The 19,474-nt window shown below is 36.6% G+C and overlaps 1 protein-coding gene across 3 annotated transcripts in view; it reads right to left on the bottom strand.

The window, feature by feature from the left end:
- The window catches only part of F13B (coagulation factor XIII B chain), a 48,515-nt gene that overhangs the window by 16,246 nt on the left and 12,795 nt on the right, over window positions 1–19,474 (bottom strand). For 2 of the 3 annotated variants that reach the window (XM_037825106.1, XM_037825107.1), the window contains 6 exons: window positions 9,086–9,271; window positions 8,381–8,557; window positions 7,812–7,988; window positions 2,441–2,620; window positions 2,174–2,359; window positions 1,070–1,252 (listed from right to left, as the gene is read on the bottom strand). In XM_037825106.1, coding sequence (XP_037681034.1) covers window positions 1,070–1,252; window positions 2,174–2,359; window positions 2,441–2,620; window positions 7,812–7,988; window positions 8,381–8,557; window positions 9,086–9,271 — 1,089 coding nt within the window. Of the gene's footprint in view, window positions 1–1,069; window positions 1,253–2,173; window positions 2,360–2,440; window positions 2,621–7,811; window positions 7,989–8,380; window positions 8,558–9,085; window positions 9,272–13,725; window positions 13,820–19,474 lie in introns of all 3 variants that reach the window. The other variant, XM_037825108.1, reaches the window with a different exon arrangement.

Below are 19,474 nucleotides of genomic sequence, written 5' to 3'. Positions count from 1 at the left end.
TAGAAATATTTAGATTTAAAATGTTCTGTTTGGAATGTGATGTATTAAAAACACGCTTAACATCCTTCAATAAAATATTTTTATATTAATTATAGCATATCTGTACTACAGAATACTATGCAGCCATTAAAATGCATATTTTGGAAGTATATCATACAACGTTCATAATATATTTTTAAGTGGGGACAAAAGCAAGTTATATACCTCTGCATTGGTATGATACTGTTTTTGTTATATATACATGAGGTAAAAGGTTTAGAAGACCATTATATTAACTGCTAATAGTGATCATTTCAAGCAAGTATACTGATATTTTCTGTTTTCTTCTAGTTGCTTCTATGTATTTACTATAGTTTTGGTAAATAACAATGAATTGCTTTTGGTTTTTAATTTTTTTGTAGGAAGTTTATCATGTCATTACATTTGTAAAAGTCATAATGTGGCATGTTCAGTGCTCTGTAGTTATAAGGATAGATAAAAGCTTTTTTAAATACAACTGGCTAGCAAATTTAAAATTGAGGCAAATCTATAGACTTGAGATGAAATGAGTACATTATTTTATCAAAGTTGTCTCAACTTAGGTGATTATTTAGATAACTTCCTCCCTTCCACACTTGAAACATCAAAGTTCTTTCTTACTCCAAAATATAGTTAGGGTAGCTTGCAAACATTTATTTATATAATCAACAAGTTATAATAAAGGCGACTTTTGGGTGAAGAAGTTGTGACAAAGGAGCATTAGCAATATGCCCAACCAAGGAAAGAATTAGATGGATTATTCTTCTTATAAATACCATTCTAAGGATAATGCAAGCAGAGACACTGAGGTCTATGATAGAGAAAAAAATTCAGTTAAGAGAAAACACAAAAGTAATGAGGAAAGAATTAATGCAGTCCTAGACCTTAAGACAGTAGGGATTTTCTATTTGAAGAAATGAGGATGGGTGGAAAACTCTGGAAAAAAAAGTTTTATACAAAATAAACATTTTTATGGTGTAAATCATTGTAAGAAAATCACAAGATAATCAAAAGTAATATTCAAAGAAATCCAGTGTACTCACTATCTTACCTAAGCAAACAGGTGGGGATGACCACTTTCCTTGTTCACAATGAGATATCTTTGTTCCCCTCAGTAAGTAATATTCATTGCACCTATATTCCACTGAGGATCCTGCTGTGTAGCTTGTCAATAATTCACCAACAACAGCTCCATTTATTACATCAGGTGGAGGCTTACAATTTTCATGGTTTTCTAAGAAAAGAAGTTATTTTAAAACTAATATGAATTCATAACTACACAATGATATAATACACTTGCCCATAGTATAGTATCTCAGTATTTGCACTGTATACATCAGGATAATTTCTTTATAAAGTCATCAGAAATTAAAAAAACAATATGCAGTATAAATATTTTTAGAATTTACTAAGCAAGGATAAATAGCAAATGTTTTTCATAAGGACAAGTCTGCACATTTTTAATTTTTCTTGATTGTGAAGAAACTATGACACAGATTTCTTAAATTGTATAGAAATGGAAACAACACTCTTTATCCTAGATCATAATCTACTCTAAAACTTCCCGAGGGCATAATCCAATTTTATTTTTCCTTCTCATTCCTCTCCTTCTCAGGTCTCAGTCAAACCATGGATGAAATTTCTATTTTTTTCCTCTCTTTAGTCTTTCACTCTGCAATATTTTTTTCCTTAGCATCCTTAATACTCTTTGCCTCATGCAATGCATATTCTAGAAAATAGTTTTGAGGAGATCTCTCCAAGATCTGATCCAGAAATGAGAAGGATGACAAGAAGGATAGTATCCAGGAGTAATGGTGTAGCCTGGAGGTATCCTTTAGCAAAATGAAAGACCAGGAATATATCTCATCACAACTTATGTGCTATCATTTTAAAGCTCATTGTCAAACAGATCAGATAAAAGTGCCTGGTGCATTCAAAATTTTTAGTTTCCCATTTCTTTACATTGGCTTAAATCTGCAAATGCCTCCACTTAAAAAAATAGCAAAGAAGATGCAGTATTAATCTGTTTCTAACTTTCTAAACAATGGTCCATTGCTATGATTATGTGGATTAAATAAACAGCATGGAAAATTTTAGCCAATAGGCTTAGCTATTGATGTTAAATATCAATGTATTTATCATATTCATTACATACCAACACACTCAGGGGGAAGTGTCCATTTTCCATTTTTACAAGTTATCTCATTTGATCCACGGAGATGATAGCCACTTTCACATCCATATGTCACTTTAGCTCCTTCGTAATAAATCTTAGAGTGTAGATTTGCTGCACCATTCTCAATGAGGGGTGGCTCCTCACAGGCTATCTTCTCCTTTACTTCTGAAAAGGTACAATTTAAAGACCATTAAGCTACACACACAAATTTATTTTCAGGACATGCTTACCAGAGGTGTTGCTAACCAATGCATTTTGGGGGTTCTGTCCATTTCCCATTTTCACAACGTATTTCTTCTGACCCCTTGATCTCAAAATTAAGTTCACATGCTATATGAACTATTTCTCCATGACGATAAGTTGCTGGATAAGTTTGAATTTTGGCATTTAGAGGCAGAGGTGGAGGTGGACATCTATTTCTTCTTCCTTTATGGAAAAAAACAGCACCATTAGTCATATAATTACAAAAATAATAGCCAAGAGTTAATAAGCACTTTCAGTGTGCTAGGCACCATAGCAAGTATGGTGGAAAGACTCGAGTGTGGCCCCATGATCCCCACATCCTGGTGTTCACGCCCTTGTGTGATTCCCCTCTCCTAGAGTGAGACCTGTGACTTGCTTCTAACCAATGTAATACTGCAAAGATGATGGTATGTATGTGCTTATGTATACAAGATTCTGTTCTGTAAGGTTGTGATCCTGGTCTTGTGATTCTCTCACTCCCTTGCTGGTTTTGAAGAAGCAAGCTGACACAATGGAGAGGGACATAAGGCAGGGAATGAAGAGAGGCCTCTAGTGACAGCCAGCAAGAAACTGAGTGCCTCTGCTTGCAAAGAACTGAATGCTGCCAACAACCACATAAGTTTAGAAGCAGATCCTTTCCCAATCAAGCCTCAGATGAGATTGCAGCCTCACCTTGATTGCAACTTTGTTAGACACTGAAGCAGAAGACCCAGCTAAAGCCCTGCCCAGACTCCTCACCCACCCATGGCTCACAGTATAATCACAGAGTTGTGCATTCATTGCCACTATCAATTTTAGAACATTTTCATTACTCCAAAAAGAAAAACAGCATTTGCATGGTAGCTTTCTTACAATTGATGAAAGGATATTATAATATTCCTGTTAACTTAGTCCATAGCTTGTGAGAAAATAAATGTATTTTTCTTTGTTTTCTTTTTAATCATGGAAAGCTTTAATTACTGATTACAAATGACTAATTTCTAAGAAATTTGTCCATTTTGCCTATGTTACAAAATGTATTAGTATAATGAGTTCATAATGGTCCCATACTATATATTCAACAACTGGAAGGTCTGTGGTGGTGTCATCTCTTTCATTTCTGTTATTGATGATTTTTAAAGCAGTTTTATTGCTATATATTCACACATCATATAATGCATCCAAAGTGTGTACAATCCATGGCTCACAGTATAATCACAGAGTTGTGCATTCATCACCACAATCAATTTTAGAACATTTTCATTACTCCAAAAAGAAAAACAGCATTTGCATGGTAGCTTTCTTACAATTGATGAAAGGGTATTATAATATTCCTGTTAACTTAGTCCATAGCTTGCATTAGGTATATTTTTCCCATATACCACCCTATTATTAACACTATAATAGTGACATACATTTGTTCTAGTTCATGAAAGAACATTCTTATTGTTCTAGTTTGCTAATGCTGCGGAATACAAAACACCAGAGATGGATTGGCTTTTATAAAAAGGGGGTTTATTTGGCTACACAGTTACAGTCTTAAGGCCATAAAGTGTCCAAGGTAACACATCAGTAATCGGGTACCTTCAATGGAGGATGGCCAGTGGCGTCCGGAAAACCTCTGTTAGCTGGGAAGGCACGTGGCTGGCGTCTGCTCCGAAGTTCTGGTTTCAAAATGGCTTTCTCCCAGGACGTTCCTCTCTAGCAAGCTTGCTCCTCTTCAAAACATCACTCACAGCTGCACTCAGTTCAGTCTCTTTGAGTCAGGTCATTTATATGGCTCCACTGATCAAGGACCACCCTGAATGTGTGGGGCCACGCCTCCATGGGAATATCTCATCAGCCATCATCCACAGTTGGGTGGGGCACATCTCCATGCAAACAACCTAATCCAAACGTTCCAACTTAATCCCCACTATTATGTCTGCCCCACAAGATTGCATCAAAGAATATGGCTTTTTCTGGGGGACATAATACATTCAAACCAGCACACTTACATTTGTAGTATTAACAACAGTCACCATCCACAACAGGGTTCAATATGTTATAGTCCCATGTTTTATCCTCTATCTTTCCTTCTAGTGGCTTATATGACCCTAAATTTCCCCTTTCAATCATATCCATAATTTGGCACCATTGGTTACACTCACAATAATATACTACCATCAGCTATATCCATTTCCAAACATTTACAGTCAACCTTATTAAAAAGTCTGCACAAATTGAGCAATAGCTCCCCATTCTTCCCCCTCTTTCTATTTCCTGGTAACCTATATTCTAGATCTTAGATCTATGAGTTTGCTTGTTATAATTAGTTCATATTACTGAGATCATACAATATTTGTCCTTTTGTGTCTGGCTTATTTCACTGAACATGATGTCCTCAAGGTTCATTCATGTTGTTGCATGCAAGAGAACTTCATTCCTTCTTACAGCTGAATAATATTCCATCATATGTATACACCACATTTTGTTTATCCATTCGTCAGTTGATGGACACTCAGATTGCTTCCATCTTCTGGCAATTGTGAATAATGCTTCTATGAACATCAGTGTGCAAATGTCTGTTCACTTCCTTGCTTTCAGTTCTTCTGGGTAAGTACTTAGTAGTGGGATTACCAGATAACATGGCAATTCCATACTTAGCTTCCTAGGGAAGTACAAAACTGCCTTCCACAGCTGTACCATTTTACATTCCCACCAGCAGTGAATGAGTGTTCCGATTTCTCCACATCCTCTCCAACAATTGTAGCTTTCTGTTTGTTTGGTTTTTTTAATAGCAGCCATTCTAGGAGCTGTGAAATGATAGCTCATTGTGGTGTTGATTTGTGTTTCCCTAATAGCTATTGATATCGAGCTTATTTCATGTGCTTTTTAGCCATTTGTATTTCTTCTTGGGAAAAATGTCTATTCAAGTCTTTTGTCCATTTTGTGAATGGTTGGTTGTCTTTTTGTTGTTGAGTTGTAGAATTTCTTTATATATTCTGGATATTAAACCCTTATCGGATATGGGGTTTCCAAATATTTTCTGTCATTGAGTAGGCTGCCTTTTCACTTACTTGACAAAGTCCTTTGAAACACAAAAGTTTTTAATTTTGAGGAGGTCCCATTTACCAATTTTTTTTCATTGCTTGTGCTTTGGATGTAAAGTCCAAGAAACCATTGCCTACATAAGATCTTGAAGATGCTTCCCTACATTTTGTTCTAGGAGTTTTGTAGCCTTATCTCTAGGTCTTATATGTGGGTCTTTGATCCATTTTGAGTTAATGTTTGTATAAGGTACGAGATAGGGTTCCTCTTGTATTCCTTGGCATATGGATATCCCGTTCTCCCAGCACCATTTTTTGAAGAGACTGTTCTGTCCTAGTTGGGTGGATTTGGCAGCCTTGTCAAAAATCAACCAACCACAGATGTGACGGTCTATTTTTGAAGTCTCAATTCAATTTAATTGGTCAATGTATCTATCTTTATTCTAGTCCCATGCTGCTGTGACCACTGTAGCTTTGTAATATGCTTTAAAGTCAAGAAATGTGAGTCCTCCAACTTTGTTCTTCTTTTTCAAAATGTCTTTGGCTATTCAGAGCCTCCTACCTTTTGCAATAAGTTTGATAATTTGCTTTTCCATTTCTGCAAAGAAGGCTGTTGGAATTTTGATTGGGATTGTGTTGAATCTGTAAATCAATTTGAGTAGAAGTGACACCTTAACAGTATTTAGTCTTCCAATTCATTACCTGTTTGTTGTTTAAGCTGCTACTTTCATGGTAACATTGTTATGGAGCCATTGAAAACTAAAGCAGCAAGAATTTTACATTCAATGTCTTCTTTAATCCTAAATTAATTTATTAAGGACTATTATTTTTCACATATAATAAAGAAACTGAAATTTAAGAAGTAAATTATTCATAAGCAGTGGATCTGTTCTCCAACCCATGTCCATCTGAGTTCATGTCTCACATTGTGTACTTTGAAATACTGCCTGAATTATTATGCTATTGCTACTATGACACATTACCACAATTTAGTGGCTTAAAACAATGCAAATTATTTCTCTCACAGTTCTGGGGGCCAGAATTCTGAAATCAGTTTCACTGGGCTAACAACAAAATGCTGGCAGGGCTGTTTTCTTTCTGGAGGCTTTAGAGGTTCCCTAGCTTTTTCTAGCTTTTGGAGGCCACCAGCATTCCTTGATTCCTGACCCCTTCCTCACATCACTCCAACCTCGTGCTTCTATAGTTACATTTTCTACTTCCTTCTCTATAGTCAAATCTCCCTCTACCTCCCTCTTTGAGGACACTTGTGATTTTGGGTCCACATGGATAATCAGGATAATCTCCCTATCTCAACATCCTTGACTTGATCACATCTGCAAAGTCCCTTTGCCATATAAGGTAGCATTCACAGGTTCCAGAGACTTTTTATTTATTTTTTTTGAAGGGGGGCCATTATTCATCCTACTACACTCTATGGTTCAATATATTTATACAATCACAACCATGCTGGGCAATTCCATTGCGTGCCCCTAGCCAACTCTTCTTCTTTCATTCCTTTTAACAGCTATTTCAGATCTCCACCTTTCTTTTAAGTTCTCCCTTCACTTCTTGCTCCTGTCAATAATTACTTTAACCATATTACAGAGACAATATGGTTAAAATATCAAGCCCTTTCCCTCTCCCCATCTTTCTTAATACTATACTTCAATTTATCTTTTAAAGCTCAGTTTAAATATAATCAGGACTTGGTACCTGACTTTATTATAACATTTGTCACATTGTATAAAATATTTGTTTTCACAGCTGTCCTCTACCAGTCATATCATATCATAGCTACTTATATCACATCATAGGTAAATTTAAATGATCTTGAATTGGTATCTTCTGATAGATAATCTTATCACCTTGCCTGAACATATCCAGTGATAGAAACTTAATGATAGCCATTACTTTTTTGGACAGCTCTTATTAGGTGGTGCCGTTTTTCATTTTCACATCTGGGTAATATTCTACTGCTTTTTCTGCTCTCTACTCTGTTATTTTCGAAAACTGTATTTTCACATCAGGAAATATGTGGCCAATTAAGGAAGTATCTTCCCAAAGCTGCCAGCTTGGGGTACATTGGATCTAGTAATTCCCAGTAAGAAAAGATATTCATTATTATAATGAGATTATAGAATACAATAAGTTTAAAAGATTACATCCAGTCTACAAACTAATATAAAATTTGTTTCTTTATATAAAACATATTAAAGATTCCTGAAAATAGCAACAACTTAAAAGATAATTTTTTTTAAATAGTATTCAAGGTAAGAATTAGATATTACCCCAGATATTTTTTCAAAGTTCATAAAGATCAAGACATAGTATTTTATTTGTATGAATGTGAAATTAAAAAAAATTACCTTCACATATAGGAGATTCTGGATACCAACCAAAATTATAGCACTGAATTAAATCAAATCCACTTAAATAATAATTTTCATGACAAAAAAACTGAACTACATCTCCTTCTTCATAGGTTTGCTTTATAGGATGAAAATAACCATTTTCCATCAGTCTTAAAGAAGAGCACTTTAATTCTGAAAATGAAAAAACCACCAAGAAGTTTTTATTTTTCCTGCTAGAACAAAATTCACTTACTACTTACATGCCACACCTGAAATAGAAATTTAAAAATTTGCCATATTCTGTTTGAAATAATAGAAGATTATGAATTGATATATATATATATATATATATATATATATATATATATATAAATAACATCAGTATTATTTTAATAAAATTAGGTGAGCTGAAAGTATTTTTTCCTACTTACGAGATTTAATGATCAAAGGCCACTGTCAATATAAAAATAGGAGCAAAAGAAGTATGAAAAATGGAATATAATTAACATGACAACTTACATACACTGCTGTATGCGAGGAAGTTTTCAGAGTGAAAGTAGATTGTATTCAAAATGAGAACTTACTGGTACATTTTGGTGTGAGAGACCATCCATATGTGTGACATTCTACCTCCTCAGTCTTCTTTCCTCCAGCTGTGTAATAGCCAGTATCACATTTGTATTGCACTTTATCATTTACTTTGAATGTTTGCTGTGTTGTGGAATAATTTCCATGATGTAATTCAGGAGCCAAACATGTTTCTAAAAAATTGAAGTTATTTATTTTACAAATCTCATCACTAAACTTATAATATTAAAGAGAAATCTCAAAATGTATTTTCACTGACCTTTAAGAATATATGGCAGAATTAACCCTTGGCAAAATTGCAAAATACTAACAAAATATGTATGCTAAAATTATTAATAAGTTTTAAGGATGTCTGGCATTGGTTTACAACATAAAATAATGCTCATGAGCTCAAATGCTTCTCTTATAAAGTAAATAGCAATTTATATATGTTGTAAGAAACAGGTTCATTAAGGTTCTTTCATTTTATTCTACTCTAATTTCTTTTTATTAGTGCAAGAGGGAACTACTGCAGTAGGTGTATTATGGGATTTGAGTACTATTGATCAAGATCAAGGAAACATCTAGCACTTAAAGAAAGCAGTATATCAACTTGCTATTCTTACAGACATTTTGAAAATATAAGCTATATTAAATATAAATGTTTACCAACATCATAAACCCTTACCATCAATTTTAGGAAATGATCCTTAAACACATACCATGTTCCTTTCTACAGGTTGGTGGAGAAGACCATCCACTGGAGAGACACTGAACCACTTCCTCATCCTTCCCTCCTGTGGTTTTGTATCCCGAAGCACAACTATAATGCATGTTCTCTTGAATTTTGTACAATAACTTTCCATCAGAAGTGTGACCATTTCTCAGGTCAGGCTTGGTGCATTTTTCTATGGGAAAAATATTTATTTGCTTAACTTAGTGATGCCATTAAGCTTGTCTCTTACAAAGCTGTAAAATTAAGGCAAAAGTATAATAGCATTCTTAGTTGGAATATGAAGGAGATAGAAGTAACTTTAACTCCACAATTCCTTGATTAAATTTGATTTGAAAATATTCTGCACATCTCCCACCAAATTTCTTTGAAATGGATTCAAGTTAACACTGTCTTTACATAGAAATTTAAATAGAAATTTCAGTTTCTATTGTCATCCCTACCTCCTATCTCAATTACCTTTACACTTACACTAACCAATTGTCATTAATGATAAATAGAAGGAATTTCTTTTGGATTTACTTCCTAACATTTTAAGCACACTATGTCTGATACTTTTAAACTTCACGTACAAAAGCACATACCTAGTTTGTGGATCCTGAAATAATTCTGCAGACATCATACCTTCATGTGAAAACTTTGTTCTTTCATTCTTTCAGCATACTTTTTGGGATCACCTAGCTGCACCATAAGACTTAGGAGCCAGTGCATGTAGATTATGACTGAATCACAGACATGTAACTATGTACTTGCAGTCATTTTTAATAAATAAGTGCTACACTAATGTATTAGATAATAAAAATGCTTAGTATTGAATGGAGTTTTATCATTTTTATAGGTCCCTTCATTACATTCTCAAAACAAACAAGTTCAGAAAGGTTAAATGACTTGAACAAGGTTAATGTTAGCTTAAATATGTTTAGTACTTACTGTGTAGCAAACACTGTAAGCATTTCTCATTTAAGAAGAAGTATCATCCCCATTTTATAGAAGTGAAATTTTAAGTTACTTCCCAATGGATGAACTGTTTTCACATGCAAACAGTCTGCAGAGATTGTATCCTAACCATTATACTCACTGCTTTACTTGAGTTCTTCTCTCCTGGCTCCTATTTCACTGTTCTTCCCTTCTAGCTAAAATAGTTAACCTAGGGATTTTAACTTATTTTATACTCTGGTTATGAAAGAGATTTATTATTAGAGTTATTCTATGGCTTATGTTAATATTAAAAAGGCAATGCCTAAATTTATGGTCTGTCCTCAAATCACAGAATGGATATTTATCCCAAATGGTATGTTTACTAGATACATTAGCTACATTAACCACCAGGCCCACTTCCTCTTTTAGATGAAACTGACTCAGCTAAAGCCCCTTACCCTGAAAGACAGAGCTTAGGGAATTCTTAGCTCAAGAGAGGGCACCTAAAAAAATGGAGAGGGAGGATTATGGAAAAATGGAGAAGTGAGAAGCTCTAGGAATCAGTCTCTCCACCCAAACAACTATTGAACTGGCAGGAATTGTCTGAATAGACCTTTGTAACTCCAGAATATAGGGGGAAACTATGCAGTGTCCAGGAAGGAGCAGGAGGAAGAGGCTAGTAACTTGTGATAAATACTGGTGAGTTTCACCCTCCATGCAGCAGCTAACATTTCCCTTCCCCCAGCCTCCTGGTAGGCAGCAGTGGGAACAGGAGCTCAGGCTACTGGTACAGCTTGCTGGTGCCAGGGTAGGAAATAAAAACCTAGTCTTCCAAACTTTGGGGGGGTGTGGTCTGGTCCCACATCTCTCCCTTTGATCAGCCACTACAGATCACTGGGGGCCAGCTCTGAAGTTGGCCATCATTCTAACCCCACACAGGCAAAGGTGGCAGAGGAATGTTAAAGATAGTAACACTCCACCAAATTATGGAAAACAGCATGGAGCCAGCTTGCCTTCCCATTGTGAGTCCCTGACCCAGTTCCAGAGGGAGAAGAGTGGCCATTGTGTGTATACTGGGGTGCCTGTATGTCAGGAGGAAGTTGAGAGATGGAAGGTGTCTCAGGCTTGCCCTCCCAGAGTTTGTCCTAAGGGCAGATAAGCCCATTTCAGACAGGTGGAACAGTGTGCTGCTTTGAATCTATTATGTCTCCCACAAAAGCCATGTTCTTCAATGCAATCTTCTGGGGTCTTTTGATTAGGCTGGAACCTTTTGATTGAATGTTTCCATGGAGATGTGACCACCCAACTGTAGGTGAGAACTTTTGATTAGATCATTTCCATGGAAGTGTGACCCCACCCATTCTTGGTGGGTCTTAATTAAATCACTGGTGTCTTTTAAGAGGCTCAGGAAGACAGGCAAGAAGTCAAAGTGGACAGAGATGCTTCGAGATGCTTGGAGATGCAGACAGAAGGATGTTTGGAGATGAAGCCCAGAGTTTCCCCTAGAGAAGCAAAGAGAGGACTCCCAGATGCTTAGAGAGAAACAGTCTGGTAGAACAAACAAAGAAGCTCAGACATATTTTGGAGAAAGTAATTTGGAAATCAGGACCAGGGAGCAAAGGGCCAGTAGATGCCAGCCACATGCCTTCCCAGATGACAGAAGTGTTCCAGATGCCACCGGTCTTTCTTCAGTGAAGGTATCCTCTTGTTGATGCTTTAGTTTGGACACTTTTATGGCCTTAGAACTGTAAATTTATAACCTAATAAATTCCCTTTATAAAAGTCAATCTATTTCTGGTATTTTGCATACTGGCAGCTTTAGCAAACTGGAACAGTAGTACAATATTTTAAGTGTAATTAACAAAGCTGAGTGTGAGTATGGCTGAAAGAAGGCTAGGGTGATGTATGTCACCAGAAGGAAAGCTAGAAGATAAAAACTGAGACTGTCCAGAAACAGATAACATAATACTCTGATGGTAGGACAATATTGTAAAAACCTGAACAAAGATGTCTGTGAGTAAAGCTGAAAGAGTTGGGATAGGGGAATGTATGACACCAGGGGTAAAGATAGATGATGAAGACTAGGACTGTATAACTTGGCAAAAACTGGAGTGGCCAATGACTGTTACTAAATGTACAAATATAAAAATGTTCTCACATGTGAGAAAACAAATGAATGTCAACCAGGCAAAGTGTTGAAAAAGGGATGCTATTTGGGAAAAAAAAAACATAATCAAAGCAAGCTGGAGTCTATGGTCAACAGTAATATTGTAATATGCTTCCATTAAATGTTACAAAGGCAATATACCAAAGTTAAATGTGTATGAGAGGGGGATATAAGGGAGGGATATAGGACTCTTTGTAATGGTGTTGTTTTCTGTCCTTACTAACATATTGTATTCTATGACACTTTATTTTTCTTTTTATTATTATCTTTTCTACTATTCACCAAAAAAAACCCTTTTTCATAGTAATCAATATGTTCAAGTGCTGACTGTGGTGATAAATATACAACTGTATGATGATACTGTGAACAACTGATTGTACACTGTGGATAATTGTATGTTAGGTGAATATATATCTATAAAATTATAGGAAAAAATATAAATAGAGGTAAAAGTGCTGGACAGAACATGGAGAGAGGGATTTCCCTATTTACTATTGATGAGGTAGAATGGTGTAGCCTTTCTGGAGGTCACTGTGGTGGTTCCACATGAAGCTAAGTATGTGGGGGCCATAAGGTCCTGCAACTTCATTATGGGGTATGTACTTGGACGATCTGAGAGCAGAGACATGAATGGATATTTGCACACTGGTGTTTACGGAGGCAGTACTCATGATTTGCAGTGGGTGGAGGAGGCCTAAAGGTACATTGACTGAGGAACAGAATAGTGAACTGTGGTGTATACATGCAATGGAATATTGAGCAACTACGAGAAGGAGTGAAGTTGTGAGACATGCAATGAGGTGAATGGATCCTGTAGACAGCATTTTGAGTGAAGTACACCAGAAACAAAGGCAAACACTATAATGCCTCACCATTATGGGCAAACCACAATGTGTAAACTCAGAATTGAATCTTAGAGCACAGCCTAACAGGGGAATGATTATTGTAATGGTCCCTAGATTGTAAGCTCTTACAGCAGTCAAATCTATTCCTGAATTGTAATGGCTATCTCCAAATTCTGAGATGTTGATCCCTTGGTGTATAACCTGATTGGTGTCTGGAACATTGGATATCTGTGTGACACCTGAAACTCAGAGCTAGAGCTCAGCAGACATGAATATCAGTATTAATTCATACAGAAACTGTTAAAAAAAAAAACAAAAAACAAAAAGCTGAAAAAGAGCCCAGACTTCAATTACAGATAGGAGTGAAGCAGATCTGGTTAAGACTAGGGCAAATAGGGCCAAAGGGTAAAAGGTGAAACTGACTGTATGTTAAAACTTCAACTTCCATGTGAGACCAAGGGAAGAAATGTTTATTTTGTGTAGGATCTATATTTTCTAAACAATACAACTTTGACAGTCAGTTTGTTCAAACACCACAATGACATGGAACTTTGAATAAGGAGTGAGATATGGTAGGCCTGTATAGGTTAGAGTGAAAAAGCAACACATCTCAAAGTAATTTGGGCAGAGAATAAAAATATATAATCAGGGACCCCCTGAAGAGCTGGGGGAGGATGCAGAGGTGTTAGACTTCCTCACCTGGATTTTTGCTGATGTTCTCACAAACACTGACGATTGATGGCTTGACATGCTGAACCCTCTGTCTTGGGGCTTGCCCCTATGAAGCTTGTTACTGCAAAGCAGAGGTTAAACCTGCTTATAATTGTGCCTAAGAGTCTCCCCCTGAGTGCCTCTTTGTTGCTCACATGTGGCCTCTCTCTCTAACTAAGCCACCTTAGCAGGTGATCTCACTCCCCTCCCCCCTACACGGGACCTGACTCCCAGGGGTGTAAATCTCCCTGGCAATGGAGGATATGATTCTCAGCGTTGAATCTGGACCCAGCATCATGGGATTGAGAGCATCTTCTTGACTGAAAGGGGAATGTGAGATGAAATGAAATAAAGCTTCAGTGGCTGAGAGATTTCAAATGGAGTCAAGAGGTCACTCTAGTGGCCATTCTTACACACTTTATAGATAACACTTTTTAGGTTTTAATGTATTGGAATAGCTAGAAGTAAATACCTGAAACTATCAAACTGCAACCCAGTAGCCTTGACACTTGAAGACAATTGTATAACAATGTAGATTACAAGGGATGACAGTGTGATTGTGAAAACCTTGTGGATCACACTCCCTTTATCCAGTGTATGGATGGATGAATAGAAAAATGGACACAGAAACTAAATGAAAAATAGGGTGGAATGGCAGGGTGATCTGGGTGTTCTTTTTTATTTTTCTTTTTTATTCTGGTTCTTTCTGGTATAAGGAAAATATTCAAAAATAGATTGGGGTGATGAATGGACAGCTATATGATGGTACCGTGAACAGTTGATTGTACACCATGGATACTGTATGATATGTGAATATATCTTAATAAAACTGAATTTTAAGAAAACTAGGACTGTATAATTTAGTGAAACCTAGTGTGGAGAATCACAGTGGCTAATTGTACAAATATAAGAAAGTTCTTACATGAACTAGAGCAAATGTATGTCACTCTTACAAGATGTTAATAATAGGGTGGTTCAGAAGAAAAATACAATTCATGGAAACTGAGGTCCATAGTCAACAGCAACATTGTAATGTTATTTTATTAGTTGCAACAAAAGCACTATACCAAAGCTAAATGTTAATAATAGGGGGGATATGATGTGTATGGGTTTTTTTTTAGAAGAAATGAAAATGTTCTCATATTGAGTTTGAAGGTGAATGCATAATTATGTGATTATGCCAAGAAGCATCAATTCTATACTTAGGGTGCATTGTATGGTGTGTGAATAAAACCATTTAAATTAAAAAAAAAGTATACTCAAAGTAAAAAAAAGTTATATGGAAGGAAAAAGAGAGAAAATTCAAGTAAATGAAATCAGAAATGAGAGGGAGACATTATTACTGACCCCACAGAAATAAAAGTTTCATAAGATGATACTACAAACCTCTGTAGACCAACAAAATTAAAAAACATAAATGAAATGAACTGATTCCTAGAAACACACAATCTACATTGACTCTGGAGAAAATAAAAGATCTCAACAGACCAATTAAGAGATTGAATCAGTCATAAAAACCTCCCAACAAAGAAAAGCTCATGACCAGATGGTTTCACAGGTGAATTCTACCAAGTGTTACAGGGTGAATTAATACAACTCCTGCTCAACTCTTCCAAAAAATTCAAGAAGAAGGAACACTACCTAACTCATTCTAATGCCACCCTAATACCAAAGCCTGATAAAGATATTAAATACCAATTTATCTTATGACTATAGATGCAAAAATCCTCATCAAAATACTTGCAAATTGAATCCAACAACAACACATTAAAAGAATCATACACCACATTCAAGTGGGTTTTATCCTTGGTATACAAGTGTGGTTCCACGTAAGAAAATCAATTAATGCCATACACCACATTAACAAAATGGAGAGGAAAAAAAAAACACATGAACATCTCAATTCACGCAGAAAAGGCGTTTGTCAAAATCCAACACTATTTCTTAATAAAAACACTTAGAAAATAATTAACAGAAGGAAACTTTCTCCACATATAAAGGGCATACCTGAGAAAAACCCTGCTGATATCATACTTAATGTGAAATATTGAAACATTTCCTTCTAAGATTAGGAACAAGACAAGGATACCCACTGTCTACTCTTTTTTACTATTGTACTGGAAGTCTTAGCTAGAGCAATTAAGCAATGGAGAGAAATAAAAGGTATCCAATTGGAAAGGAAGAAAGTAGAACTATCCCTCTTTGCAGATGACATGATCCTACACAGAAAATCTTGAAAAATCCACAAAAAAAGTTACTGGGACAAATAAACAAATTCAGCAAAGTGGCAGGGTGTAAGACCAACTTAAAAAATCAGTAGTGTTTCTATACACTAGCAGTGAGCAATCTGAAGAGGAAATCAAGAAAGAAAGTCCACTGAAAAGAGCAACTAAATGAATCAAATATTTAGGAATAAATTTAACCAGGAATAAAGGACTTACACATGGAAAACTTCACAAAACTTTGTTGAAAGAAATCAAGGAAGATCTAAATAAATGGAAGGATATTATGTACTCATGTTTCATGCTCATGGATTAGAAAACTAACTATCATCAACATGTCAATTTTGTGCAAAATGATTTCAAGTTAAACACAATCCCAATCAAAACTCTAACAGCCTACTTTGCAGAAATGGAAAAGCCAATCATTAAATGTATTTGGAAGGGTAACGGGCCTCAAATAGCCAAAACCATCTTGAAAAAGAAGTATGAAGTTGGAGGAGTCACATTTCTTGATTTTAAAACTTATTACAATTATGCAGTGGTCAAAACAGCATGGTGACTTGGGCAAGATGGCGGCATAGAGAGGAGTGGAAGCTAAGTAGTCCCCCTGGAACAACTACAAAAAAACAGAAACAACTAGTAAATAATCCAGAATAACTGCGGGGGGACAAACGAGACCATCCACTCATCATACACCAACCTGAATTGGGAGGAATGCCCAAGAACACAGCATAAAATCTGTAAGTAAAACCTCCAGAACCAAGTCATGAGACTCCCTCCCCCATAGCCCGAGCTGCAAAGCCTCGTGGTGCCAGAGAGAAGCTCTCTCCCAGCAAGTGAATATAGCTCAGCTGAGCTCCAACTGGGGTTTTAAGTGAACTGCTCACTACAGGTACGCATCCCCAAAAAACAGAAAGAGGCTTTGGGTGACGACTGACCTTGGAGAGCTGGAGGGTTGCCTTGGACTGGGTCTGAAGGGGACTATCTGTTTCTTTTTTGGCTCAGTGGAGAAAGCCCCAGTCATTTTCAGTTTCCAGGGCTGTGACTTGGGGAAGGGTGGAGACACCACAAGCAGAGAGGAAGACCATTGAAATGCTAATGACCTCCACCTGGGGGGTCAGTCTTCTCTAAGAGGAAAGGGGTGGGGCCCTTTCCATTCAGAACCAGACCCCAGAGCCTGGGGGAACACGGCCATACCTCCTCACACCAGTCAAGAATTCTAGGCTAACAGGCATCACCTGCTGGGCAGAAAAGCACAGTGACCTGAGGCATCAAAGGGTGGAGCAATTTTCTAAGACACACCCACAGGGAAACTAGATACTGAATATTTCTTCCCTCTGGGACCTGAGCCTGTTCTGGTCTGGGAAAACCTGATTTGGATAACCAAGGAAACCATGCCTAGACAACAGAAAATTACAACCTACACTAAGAAAAACAAAGTTATGGCCCAGTCAAAGGAACAAACATACACTTCAACTGAGATACAGGAATTTAAACAACTAATGCTAAATCAATTCAAAAAGTTTAGAGAAGATATTGCAAAAGAGATAGAGGCTGTGAAGGAAACACTGGGCATATATACGGCAGAAATCAAAAGTTCAAAAAAACAACTAGTACAATCTATGGAAATGAAAGGCACAACACAAGAGATGAAAGACACAATGGAAACATACAACAGCAGATCTCAAGAGGCAGAAGAAAACACTCAGGAACTGGAGAACAAAACACCTGAAAGCCTACACGCAAAGGAGCAGATGGAGAAAAGAATGAAAAAATATGAGCAACGTCTCCGGAAACTCAAGGATGAAACAAAGTACAATAATATACATATCATTGGTGTCCCAGAAGAAGAAGCGAAGGGAAAGGGGGCAGAAGCAATAATAGAGGAAATAATTAATGGAAATTTCCCATCTCTTATGAAAGACATAAAATTACAGATCCAAGAAGTGCAGCATACTCCAAACAGAAGAGACATGAATAGGCCTACGTCAAGACACTTAATAATCAGATTATCAAATGTCAAAGACAAAGAGAGAATCCTGAAAACAGCAAGAGAACAGCGATCCATTACATACAAAGGAAGCTTATTAAGACTGTGCGGATCTCTCAGCAGAAACCATGCAGGCAAGAAGGAAGTGGTGTGATATATTTAAGATACTGAAAGAGAAAAACCGCCAACCAAGAAGCCTATATCCAGCAAAGCTGTCCTTCAAATATGAGGAAGAGCTCAAAATATTTTCTGACAAACAGACAATGAGAGACTTTGTGAACAAGACACCTGCCCTACAGGACATACTAAAGGGAGCACTACAGGGTGATAGAAGACAGGAGTGCGTGGTTTGGAACACAATTTTGGGAGATGATAGCACAACAATGTAAGTACACTGAGCAAAGGTAACTATGAATACGGTTGAGAGAGGAAGGTGGGGAGCATGTGAGACACCACAAGAAAGGAGGAAAGATAACGACTGGGACTGTGTCAGTTGGTGAAATCTAGAGTACTCAACAATTGTGATAAAATATACAAATATGTTCTTTTATGAAGGAGAACAAGCAAATGTCAACCTTGCAAGGTGTTAAAAATGGGGAGGCATTGGGGGAGGGATGCAATGAGCAGAAACTAGAGACTGCAACTAACAGAATCATTGTATTATGCTTCCTTTAATGTAACAAAGGTGATATACCAAGGTGAATGCAGATAAGAGGAGGGGGATAGGGGAGGCATGTTGGACGCTTGACATTGGTGGTATTATCTGATTCTTTGTTCTGCTTTGATTTAGGGTTGTTTTTCCTTTTGCTGCTTCCTAGCTGTTATTTTTTTTCCCTCTTTCTTTTGCCTTCTTTGACTCTCCCTCCTGCCTTGTGGAAGAAATGTACATGCTCTTATATAGATAGTGGTGAAGGTGGTGAACACATAAATTTATGACCATGCAGAGAACCATTGATTATTTACTTGGGATGGAATGTATGGTGAGTGAACAAAACCATATTAAAAAAAATGGGTTGATGACAAAACCTCGAGGACAATATACTGAGTGAAATAAGCCAGACACATTAGGACAATTATTTCAGGGTCTCACTGATAGGAACTAATTATAATATGTAAACTCATAGACAAGAAATATAAGGTACCAAGATATAGGACAAGGCTTAATAATGGAGAGTGGTTGCTTAGTATGAACAGAATGTTCAATTAGGATGAACTTAAATGTTTAGAAATGAACAGGGGTGTTGGTAGCAAGATGTGAGAATAACTAACAGCTCCGAATGGTGTGTGGATGAGGTGGAAAGGGGAAGCTCAGAGTCATATATGTCACCAGAAGGAAAGTTGGAGGTCAAAAGATGGGAATGTATAAAACTGAATCCTATGGTGGGCAATGTCCATGATCAACTGTACAAATACTAGAAATCACTTCCATGAACCAGAACAAATGTATGACAATACAATTAGACGTTAATAATACAGGGGCATATAGGGAAGAACTATATACCTATTACAGACTATATACTACAGT

The sequence above is a fragment of the Choloepus didactylus genome, chromosome 2, assembly GCF_015220235.1.
Source record: "Choloepus didactylus isolate mChoDid1 chromosome 2, mChoDid1.pri, whole genome shotgun sequence".
NCBI classification, from domain to species: Eukaryota; Metazoa; Chordata; class Mammalia; order Pilosa; family Megalonychidae; genus Choloepus; species Choloepus didactylus.
This window is presented reverse-complemented; position numbering and strand designations above follow the sequence as displayed.